The following is a 12,232-nucleotide window of genomic DNA, read 5'->3' on the forward strand; positions in this document are numbered from 1 at the left end:
TCACTTTAGCAGTTGCTTTTTTCGCTCGCCACCGTCCTGCCAGTAAGAAGTGTCAATCTCCAAATGCGACTTAACGTGGAGGTGAGTTAAGGTGGAGCGCTCTTAAAGCTTAGTTTCATATAAATGCACAGATAATTAGTTGTTTTGTCATTAGCGAAAAATAATATTGACCTTGAAGTTGAAAAAGGAGCCTCATATAAGAAACAATACTTAAATCAAAAGCCGGAAAAGTCAAGCGAGATATCGCGTGGATAGCTGTTAACAGAGACAGTAGCGGTCCACCTTAACTGTCCATTTAGAGATGGACACTTCTGGACTGGCAGGACGGCGGCAAGTGGAAACGCAACTGCTTACGTGAGTTGTTCAAAAACGTTCTTTTTAGTAAACTCTGTGTACACAAACAATGTTCTCAATGCTCGTGTTCATGTGTAGAGACCCTGGTGATACTACGAGCAAAGTTTCATGTTGTGTCGAGCCTTCATAGTGTTTTAAAAATAGCGATTTTGATGCTAACATAGTATTTGCCCTTAGCACTACATTAAAAATGATTTTGACCCAAAAACAAAAATATGGTCAATCTTAAAAGTGGCGCTTTCGTCGTAATTATGCTTTTGAATGAACGTTTGACTTGGGTACATTCACAAATAGACCCTAGGTTGCATATTAGCGAGAGTTTCACTTAAAGGATTTTTTCAAACGACAATTACTTTGTGATTGCTGCAGCAAAGAATTATAGCAATTACACAGATTTTCTTCAGAAAACTCTAGTTATTTCTAGTGTATTCTTTGTTTTACTTCTATTTAGAGGATAATTGTGTTCTAGCTGTTGAAATTACAGGTCACGTAATTAAAATTATTATAATTGGGGGGCAAAACTAGGTTGTGATCTGCAGTTTTTGTTCACTTTTTGGGAAAATTGGCACCATTAAGAGCAATGAGCTATTTGCTGTTTGTGTTTAAACACTGTGACATGAATTCTTGTACCATGATTATAATAATCCACATTTTCAACAAAGCACCTATCTAGGTCTTTTGATGAGTATATTTAATGTGTATTTCGTCATCATTTAAACTATACCCACTTAAAATATACTGTCAGTGGACTGAAAACTTAAAAGTGTGACGGAGTTGTAAGGAGAGTCTTTTGTGTACAAGTATTTAAGGCGGTATATTTGCCACAGACATAGAAGCTAATCCTCATGAGGTGTAAGTCACTCTGCATCTAAAAATATGAGCATCATGTCTGTGTGTTATGACTCTGACAAGGAGTGCAATGTTGACGCAAACCGCAGGAAAGCATCTTAAGATACCTTAATTGCCTCCGTGAGCTGTGTCACAGCTGGCGCCACATCAGCATCCAAACTACTATAAACTAACCTTTTTGTTATTTTCAGAACACCAGCACACAGCTGTCCCTTTCACCTTACTTTGCCTCACAACTCTCCCTCACTGCAAAAAGAGAGTATTTTCTTTGAGTTGTGATAAAAGAAGCTTCAGAGGAAATTGAGCTGAAATCGACTACTAGAGGGAGACGAGGCAACTTTCTGCAAACAATATGACGAGGCTGTAAAAGAAACCAAATACGGGGAGAATTACTCGATACTTATTTGAACTATAGGAATAAGCAGCCAGATTTGGGTTACAGTAGCCTCAGCCGTCTTCCAATTGGGCACTGGGCCGTTCAGGTGTGGGGGTTTGTGGTGGTGGAGAGCTGTATGGAGGCAGGCCTGCCAGACATGCTGCTTGTTTATTTTTTGCATATGCGGCTTTCACATCACATCCAGTCAGTTTCTCTTGTTGTTTTTTTTTTTTTTATCTGTCTGTTTGTTTCTCAGTCTGCTCTTCCAGCCCTTAATTATAATTACACTGTATGTGTATACTTGGGCGGAGTTTAAACTTAACTGACATGGAATCAGTGTTAACAGCTGGGTACATGCCTGCAGCGGGGCCTAAAGATGGTCCGATGTTTGATCGATGCGTCCAACATTTTGTCTCAGAGTGAGATGTCCTAATGAGCACTGGGAAGGTGACTTGACATTAAAGTACTGATTTTGTTTTGCTACCACAAGGGAGTAGGCATTTATAACATAATTCTTTGACTGACTGGTTTCAGTGTGGCAATCCTTAGAGAAGGAAAAGAGGGATAAAACTATAAAACAAATTCATTTATCATCATAAATTTAAGGTTTAATCCACACCTTTATTGCCACAATTGTTACTTGGTCGAGGCAGAAAGGCATTTAAATTCGTACAAAGTGAAGTGCTACTCCCTGTGGAACTGTGTCTTTGGATAGGCAGAAAAAGGTAGTCCGCTACCATCTTTTGAGAGAAATGATCATTATTGGTCCACATTTGCATTTAAATGGACAATGGTTGAGTGTCAGTGAGATAGGAAACAGAGAAATAAGGAGTGACAAAGCACAGACGGAGAGCTAAAACAGACAGATATCGAGTTACTTCTTGTGGTAAAGGAGAAAAACACACAACACTGCTTCAGTAAATTCTGACTTAAAAAATGACTTCATTTGACCTTATTCGTGATTATTCTACTTACATGTAAAAAAGCTGCAATGTCATTGTCAGTTCAGGTCTTGACATTCAAAGAAAATCCAGATGTTGGCCGCTGTCGACCGGTGGAAGACCGGCTAGGTCCAAAACAAAGTAAACAGTGACTGTGGGGCTGTTTGTTGTGGATCCCAGAAAACAGAGACAGATGACGCAGAAGCTTGCTTTCCTTATCAGGTCGTAGTTTGCTGGAAATGGCAAATGGCATTTTAACTTCAAAGGCATCTGTGGCTGCACTCGCACAATACCATTTATTGTTCTCTTTGAACAGAATCAGTTGACAGTTACCATGGAAGCATTTACATAAATGGATCTGATATGGTCTCCTGTTCATACGCTTCATGGTTTGCATTAAGAATGATTATATGCATGAGCTTTATAATAACTCCAGTGGCAACTAAACCAAACTAACACAGGACAGGGCAGACATGAATAGCACAGTAGCATTGTGTTATTTCAGGCGGAGCAGTAATTGCATTAGCTGATTGGAATCAGCTGTTGTATTCACGCTTCACAGTGACACAGTCTCAGCTGTGGCTATCAGCTGACTTGTTACACCCAATCACATTCATACAGGTGTGCAGGGCGACAATTAGTATATGTTGCTTCCTGCGGCTACCCTAGTCATACGTGCCATATTCAGGGCAATGTTGACTGTGGGAAGACATAGTGTTCATGCACATTCTCCCAGCAGAATCTTGCTTACTACTCTGAGCCTAAGAGCAAAGCCTTTCTCGGCCAAATCTAAAGCGTGTAGCTGTTTGCTGTAAACAGACAAATCTTTAATGGATGTTAGAGGGAATTTAAAAAAGTTGCCATCCAAATATGATTTTAAGAAAATCTGACTTAATTAATAATGAGCTGGAGACAGTGAGATAAACTGCTGGTGGCAGCCAGTCATGAATTGTAACTGAGTACATTTGCATATAGGTACGTAAATACAGTTTCGAGTTACTAGTGCTTTACTTGAGTATTTCCATTTTGTGGCACATATATATTTCCACTTCACTGCATTTTAGAGGCAAATATACAAGATACAAGGTAGATGTATTTATCATTTTGAATGCAACATCTATTAGGAGAGTTAAGGATGAGTTTAAAGAGTCTCACAGCTTGAGAAAAAAAGCTGCTCTGTAGTCTGGTGTTACGGCAGCAGATACTTCTGTATCTTTTGCCAAGTGGGAGCAGGGTGAATAGACTGTGGAAGGGGTTTCTGATGTGTCTTAGTGTCCTTTGGGCTGTGTGTAGACATCTCACCTCAACGATGTTGCTGATGCTCTGTAGATGGGTACCAGTATAAGTACAAATACTGTACTTATTCCACTAGACGTTGCAGATTGTATGCGGCATCACAGCCAAAGTATTGTATTTTCAAATCAATTTTCAGATAATAACCACTGTTCCAAACGATCTTAAAAAACTAAAACTAATTTCAGATCCTTCAATCTGCCAGGCCAATTATCCCTCAGCACGGAGGATACAGTTAAGACAGTACATGCATGTAAATATATGTTTAATTTACTTTTAATTTCAGTGTTTGATATTTAGTACATTTGATATCAGAAATGATTTGTATGGATGACTTCCAATTAAAGTAATATTTTAGCTGGATATCTTTATTTTCACTCAAGTATGACTTTTGGCCAATTTTTACAACACTGCTAGCAGCCAGTAAACAATTACAGAAGAGGAAGGCGCAACAAGATGACATAATTAAAATGAAAAGTGTCAGTCAAACGATGCGTGACTATGTAAAAAAAATTGGGCGTGAATGTTGTTGAATTTTGAAGAGCGTTACTGTTCTACTGTACCTGACGTTCTCCTCTGCTGCCATTTTTTATGTCTTCAGTGGACGGGCAGCTCAAGTGATGTTTGCATCACATGCTTCATGCACACCATGATTTATTCACCAGGTCCATTTCCATTGCACTTTGCAAACACTGTTGCGGCATTTCAACATCTTTCAGTGTTTACAGTCATTTTTTTTTTCTTTTCACAGATTGAAAATGCGTATAGAAAACGGGTTGAACATACTTACAGCTGGACAGAATACGCCCAAGTAGAACACCTACTTCAATTGTGAGGCCTGTCATAAACACTGTGGTGATTGCCTCAGACATCAGACAGCTGTTTCCGTTTGTCTATGTATATTTTATCTGTCCCCATCAAATATCCCGTAAATAAGACACACGCTGGTGGTTAGAAAAAGGCAGGGATTTACATGTGGTCATCTGTGCTTATCTTTTATTAATTAACCCTTGATGCTGAAGTAGAGAGAGAATGAAGGTAATGAGCCTAACAGATCAAAGTGTTGTGCCTGACACCCATTTTGTAGGGTAATGCCAGAATCTTTTGTTACAACACAGGAGAATAATTTGCCAAAAGATTATGGGTGGTGTTTTTATCTCATCCCGGGGGGTTAAGCAGTGCGGTCACCCATTTACTATAGATGCTGCGCAATTACCTTGAGGGGTCAGCACGGCTCTCAGCCGCAGTGCCTGCACTTGTGGAGCTAAAAGACCGTGTAGATCTATTGTACATAATTAGCCTCTGACTAATAAAACATAGGTACGTTTCCAAAGTATAATACTGTTGGTCATACACACAAGCTATACAAGATGTTTGTTCCGCTTCCTATGAAAGAACAAAGAAGGAATGACTCATTATTACACTAAAGATCAATTAAAATGGAGGATGGAAAAAGCATCAGCGCCAAGATAGAAGGAAGGAGTCGGCTGGATGCGGAGACGGAGATGGAGTCATGTGTGCAGAGTGGGTGTCAACCGAGGAGGAGAGAATGAGAATGAGAGAGACGGCAAGTTATTAAGAGTCCTTATCCACATATAGATCATTGAATGTCTTCCTGGCCCTGCGAGAACCCTGCCGCCCACCCAACATCTGATAATTACACTTCATTAGGAGAGCAGGTAGTGATGAGAGAAGAGAGGGCGACATGAGATCCAGCAAGAGACGCTACGTAAGTAGGAGAAAAGGGAGGCACCCTCCAGTTGTGGAAGGATAATGGGAATTTGATTATGGAGGAGAGAAAAAAAAACAGGAGTTGATGTAGATGACACGTAGGCCGCTCTGTGATTTTGTGTGTTTGGGGGTTGGGGGCTCTTGTGAGTTCGCATTTGCTTGTTTATGCATGAATGTGGGTATATTTATAGTAGCTCAGGGGTCTGTATTTATTGCCTCGGTAAGATGGACAGGTCTGGCTCGACGCAGAATCTAATAAGGTTTCTGCAGCACACACACACACACACACACACACCCCTCACTATTTCTTCCTTGCATCATCCAGACCTATGTCCTCTATGTGATGTAGCAGTGTGAGGGCATCAGCTGCAGAGAGCAAAGGAGCGCTGCGGCTTATAGTGCTGCAGTAAGATTCACTGGAGCAGTCCGACAGCCATGTGGGAACGTGTCCGTATGGAAACATCCTTTACAGTATGGGCTTGTCCGGGAGAGGCTGAACAGAAATCGCTATTTAGGGTGTGATATCCCAGAGGCGCAGAGAGGGGGGGTGAAAGGGGAGAGATCCCGTGTATGTGTGTATAGATGTGTGCGTGCTGTCAGCAGAGAGAGAGTGAGAGGTGAGGACTGCAGTATTCCTCCAGCGGGAAGCATCGATTTTCCGGCCCAGCGTGGGGATGTGGGAAATGTCAGCCTCTAATTGAGTTGATAAAACCGTTCTGAGTTTCAAACGTAAATATGGTTTCCAACACAAAGGGGCCACTGCATTAGACAACTCCCACCGGGAGGTCCGTCAGGAGTGAAAGGTCCCCCTGTTGTGTGTTTACATGCGCACGCCCTCGCGCGTTTCGTGAGCTTGTCGCCCGGACATCTGCGGATCCGCCCGGTGAAAGCAAATGACAGGCAGGGGCACCGCCGAATGAAATGTTTGCTTTCACCGTGAATCGGGGGGTACGAGCTCGTTAGCATAAACAGTTTTTGTCGAGCAGAAATGGAGAGCGTGAGAGAGAGGCAGAGGTCATATCCATTAGAGGTGTGGAGGGTGAATAAAGTAAAGGCTGAATGAAGCCCATGCTGCCCCTGCTGATTAGCAGATTGATATGCAGCGAGGGGGACTCACCTGCTGCCTTCAACGGAAATTCAGTCTGATGTCAGAGGAGGAAGAGGCAGTCTGTTGATTAGCGTGTCTTCAATGATTCTCTCTTATTTCATGTCTAAATATTCACAGGAGATAGATTCTCAAAATTGAGCTGAATCCTGCTGGTAATGAAATAATAATGGCGAGGTTTTTGGGTGATACTTGAATAATTCAATCGCATAACTCAATTGCCAAAAAAAAATAACACAGCTTGTCTTCCACGCGTAAATTCTTAACAGTGTTCATCAGCGCAGATGCTTAACAGATACAAATGTAGTTTAAAGTTACGAGGAGCGCATGTGTGCATCTATAGGGGCCCTGCTCTCATTATTAGGAGTGATAATTAGACAGGGTTTCACACATTATAACGCACACACACACACACACACACACACACTTTCTCTTGCTCTCACATTCCTATGTAAACGCATGCACGCACACATTTACGGGATAAGCCTACTGGTAATTAACAGGCATAATTAGGCAGACAACCAGTCATATAGGGAATGCACATTCATGCAAACACACACACACACACACACACACACACACACACACACAAAGACACACATTACTTCCCTGGTAATTAAGAGTATTAATTACAAGCATAGCTGTCCCTGTGAGGCTCTGTATCACTCACAGACTGGCACGCAGCAGGGTTCTTATTACTTTATCTCATCGCACCATCACTACTTCTCTCCCTCTCCATCTCTCTGGTTACACATGCCCTAATACACACCTGCTGGATAAACAAATGGTAGCTAATTAGTCAGAGACTGATAGCTGGCCATAGGTTAACCCCCGGTAGCTTGGGAATTCAGCTGCTCGCTAGAACTGGAGCAGACCCGTGTGCCTGCGGGGCCGGGCCAGTGTCTCTGATTTTTGTCAAATGTCCTTTCAGCTGCCGGGCCCTACATGTATGTGTTCACAAACTAGACTGGGTGATACGGTTTCCGTCTGCGCGGCACGTGTTAGCCTGTGATTTTTATCTGCGAAATGAGCTACCCTACTTTCACTGATGCACGCTAACCTGGGCGGACATGTAGGCCAAACTCTCAGTCCGGTCCAGTCAGGGTAGAGAATTTTTAATGAGTGGCATGCAGTGCATAGAAACTGGATGATAGCTGAGCTAGCCTGTTAGCTCTGTGACAAAGAGCCGACAGAAAAATAACTGTCGATAGAATTGTTAGACAAGGAACACACTTTGCTTCAAGCGCTCCAGGCGTATTCCCAGTTAATGACCTGGGCTTGCACTCTTTGACACTGGAGCTGTGGAGCACCCTCAGCACTCAGAGGAGCCTGACATCATTTACGGAGATGTCTTACAGTTCTGTCCCAAATTTCCCAGTGGTTGCGTGTTTGGATATTGCAGAATAGTGTCTAAGCTGTCGCTGCAGAGGCCAAGAGGGCACACATGCCCTGAATGTGTGAGCTGGAAACGTGTCTGCCCCAGGTGCCGCGATCCTCCAAAAGCTAACACACAATAAGGAGCAAAAAGAAGTTGAACTACATTAATATCCATGCAGCATACACCTCTAAACATTTTGTAGATGCATACTGCACACATCTTAGTGTTTCATTGCTGAATAAGCTACATACACAAGTGTTTTCTAACCAAGAGAGGATCACTGTGGCTGATATACGACCTGGTAATCAGCATCCCTCTCATATGTTCTCCCATGTAACATGAAAATGCAGAATATTGCTTGTTTGTTTTTACTATAAATATAATGTTTATACACTCTGTTTATGTGTTCTGTGTGTGCTCACACATATTCTATTACATCTTAATCACTTAAACTGATCAAGTGTTGATGAATATCTCCCTCTCTCTGTTTGTTTCTCCGTAGTGGATGGCTGTACAGATTGGTCAGTGGACTACCTGAAGTACCGGGTGCTGCAGGGTGAGCCGGTGCGGCTGAAGTGCGCGCTGTTCTATGGTTACATACGGGCCAACTACAGCCAGGCGCAGAGTGTGGGCCTCAGCCTCATGTGGTACCGCAGCTCTGGCCTGGGCCACAGCGACTTCGAGGAGCCCATCTCTTTCGACGGCATACGGATGAGCAAGGAGGAGGATGCCATTTGGTTCAGACCAGCTGACCTCCAGGACGCGGGCCTCTACTCCTGCGTCCTACGGTAGGATAACACCACGGAAAATACATTTAAAATGTCCCCTTTGACAAGTTGTTTTGCTGTTTGTAAAGAAAATATAGTTCGAGATTTTATTAGAAAAATTATAAGAAGAATATGATAGACATGTCTGTGCAAGTATTGACCTGGAAATTGAAGGGCAATTAGCCTAGCTTAGCATGAAGACTTGAGGCCGTGGTAAGCAGCTAGGCCAAGCTCTCTCAAAATTTATAAAATACACACTAAAAACAGCTCTTGAGACCTACTTATTAATGCAACATAGCACAAACAAAAATAACAAAAGAAAAACAATTGTAGTTTGCTGTTTCCCCACTTTTTATGCAAAGCTAAAAGCTAAGCTAAATGCCATTCCAGAAAGGAGAATAGCTTTGAGCTCTTGGATATAAGTACAACAAACATATATCCCAAGCACTTTTTAATCAGTGACAGAGTTAATACTGAAATCAACGTATGATAAATGTCTTCAGTTGTTGGTAACACTTTAGTCCACCCATCAGTAACAAATAGTGCATTTATCCTCATTTCATCTGTTAACATTATGTGGATGGTCATAGGGTTGCAACTGATGTTTATTTTCTTCATATTGGTTTAAAAAACAAGTATTAACTAGCTACTAACGAAAGGTTAAGTGAGCATTTATTACAGTATATTATAATTATCATTAAGTTTTTCCAGCTGTCTTTGTGTTCTGAACATGTGTGTCTGTGTGTGTGTGTGAGAGAGAGAGAGAGAGAGAGAGAGTGAAAGAGAGAAATGAGTAAGCCAGTGAACTATAAGCCATGTCAAGTGGGGGTGGAGAGATATATGGACAGAGAGAAAGAACTGAATCCAAACAGAAGCAAACACACAAGCAAACACACAAGCACGCACACGCATACACAGGCTTTAGCGGACCGTTACACAGAGACTCTTCCTAATACAAGATACATAATTATGTGGCAGTAACTTATTAACCTTTACAGTAGAGAACATCCCTCAATTAACGCCTCATTGCAGCTCTTGATTTCAGAGAGTTTTTAATAAACCCAGTTAAAGGCCTCTTAAAGACCCAGAGAGGCTTGCAGGATACATTGAGTGTGACGGGAGGAGTGTGTTTGTATGCAATGATACCCCAGCCTCCACTTAATGTAATTACTGCACTCTGTAGGACGAATCTGGCACAAACACTTTCCAGTGTTGTCTCTCTATTAATTCATATTGTCTTTGATTATTGACAGTCTCATCTAAGGAGGCTTTGTCTCTACTCAAGTTGTGTTTGGGAATTCAGTGCCGTAATGGTGGAGTGTTACTCATAGTGTTCTTACTTTAATTCAATTTAATGCTTCTTTACTTCTACTCCCTAACGTAACAGAGGGAAATAATATACTTTTTTTGTACTAGTTACTTTGCAGATTTAGATTTTTCAAACAAAATATATATCAGCTATTAAATTATGATATGTTAATAGAGGTTACATTTCCTATCAGCTTATAAAGTGGTTCAAAATAGGTCCAACATTAGCAGATGCAACATTACAGTCATGTACACATTAATGCAGCAGTAATGATATTACTTAAGTATAATATTAATTATTATATGTTTGGTATTTTAAGTTTATTTTGATTCTGGTACTTTTAACTGACATAACATTTTGTGTACAGGACTTGTACTGGTAACACTTATTGATAATAATAATCACAATAATCATATTTAATAATAGGTTCATTTATAGTTCATTAAACTTGAGTTGAGTTATTTGGCTGTTGACAAAGAATGACATGTGTTATAAACCATTTATAAAGCAATTGTAACAATTTACAAACATGACTTTCATAAAAACCAGTTGCAACTTTTCAGTAAACAGTTATTAACAGTGAAGTAACTTTTAACTTCAGCTTGATTTTACGAGTGAGTACTTCTGAGTACTCCCCCTACCACTGACATACTGTAGTTCTTCAGAGTTGTCAAAAAAAAAGTGCTCCCAGCTCTGTGTTTCTCAGTCTGCTCGCGTTGAGCTGGGGAGATTTCAAACTTCCAAGATACTCTAATCAAAACACTGCAAGAGATTTCCCTCTGAGCTGAAATCAATTGTCTTTTTGTTCAGGAGTAAGCTTTTGACTCACACATCTTCACACGTATATGACCCAAACACTCTCCCCTAAAACTCCCTGCAGGCAAAAAGAGGAACAGATGCCTTTGTTTTCACTTCACCCAATTGGAGTTTTAGAGTACATGCATGTACCTAATCTCTGACATCTCACTGATACCTTATATTGTAACAACTCCCACTGGCATTGCTAGAGATGGACAAGTATTACAAAATCATACAGTATGACTATAGAATTTAATCAGTGCCTCAAAAATGGAATATACACTGTAAGCTTCATGAAGGTAGGCTGTATTGCTGATGTATTGGCTTTTTGTTCCAATTTCCTTAATATGTATTTAATAAACTGGCACCTAGAAACACCATACCATAATGAGTTACACTAAGTAAGAATGTCATCATGGATGCATGCAATTAAAAGCACATTACGTGACACTGGAACGCATCAGCTCTTCAGAATGAGCATGCTCTGTATGTGCCATATTTCACAAATGTTATTTGAATGTAAATTAGTCCTGAGACCTAATTTTACGGCTATAAACATCTCCGCTGCCACGTCTTTCAATGTCATAGATGGTTTGCTTTTCGCTCAATCTGTGTTTACACATTAAGATTAGAATTTTCTTTTGTTTAAAAATATGAGTACTATTGCAAAATGTCAAAACAGGGAAATCCTAGTTTTATTTTTCTTATTTGAAGTCGCTGATGTGAAATCATTTTGAATGAAACTCTACAAATCATTAAAACATAATTAAAACTGTATGCCATTGGCCTGTTTACTTAGAGACTGGCCTTCGTTTATAAAAGCTATCCATGTTTTTACCACAGTATGAAACATGTAATCACATGTGGGTCTGTTGGAGGATGAGAGGTACTGCAGGAGCTAATGTGCAATGACTCTACATCCTCGAGGTTATGTGTTACATTGATATTTTTGACACGACGGCACAGATTGGGATACTCGCAGTATGGGATGCGTGGAGAGTGTGAGCAGAAAATGTGGTGGTTGTGATGGCAATGCGCTATTTAGAAGAGAAGATGACCGCACACCATGCCACGATGATTTTATTGCATCGCAATTCAATCTGATCTTGATGAAAGCGCCGTCAAATCAAAGTTGATAGCCGGCACTTTAGAGCCATAGCCATTGTTTCATTTGAAATCCAGTGCGCTGGAGCACTAAAGCCAACGCAACAAAAAAACTGTCGTTGCCCTGATACCTTCTGACTGCACTGTGTAGTGTATGGCAGGATAGTTTCCAGTAGCTCTGGGCGTGTTGTGTTGTGTATCTATAAATGTAGGTAAATCCCTTTGTG

At 40.9% G+C, this 12,232-nt stretch overlaps 1 protein-coding gene across 8 annotated transcripts in view; it reads left to right on the forward strand.

The window, feature by feature from the left end:
• The window catches only part of il1rapl1a (interleukin 1 receptor accessory protein-like 1a), a 190,268-nt gene that overhangs the window by 67,394 nt on the left and 110,642 nt on the right, over positions 1-12,232 (forward strand). For all 8 annotated transcript variants that reach the window (XM_030428809.1, XM_030428804.1, XM_030428811.1 and 5 more), the window contains exon 3: positions 8,530-8,815. In XM_030428809.1, coding sequence (XP_030284669.1) covers positions 8,530-8,815 — 286 coding nt within the window. The remainder of the gene's footprint in view (positions 1-8,529; positions 8,816-12,232) is intronic.

This window comes from Sparus aurata, chromosome 9 (assembly GCF_900880675.1).
Source record: "Sparus aurata chromosome 9, fSpaAur1.1, whole genome shotgun sequence".
Classification (NCBI taxonomy): domain Eukaryota; kingdom Metazoa; phylum Chordata; class Actinopteri; order Spariformes; family Sparidae; genus Sparus; species Sparus aurata.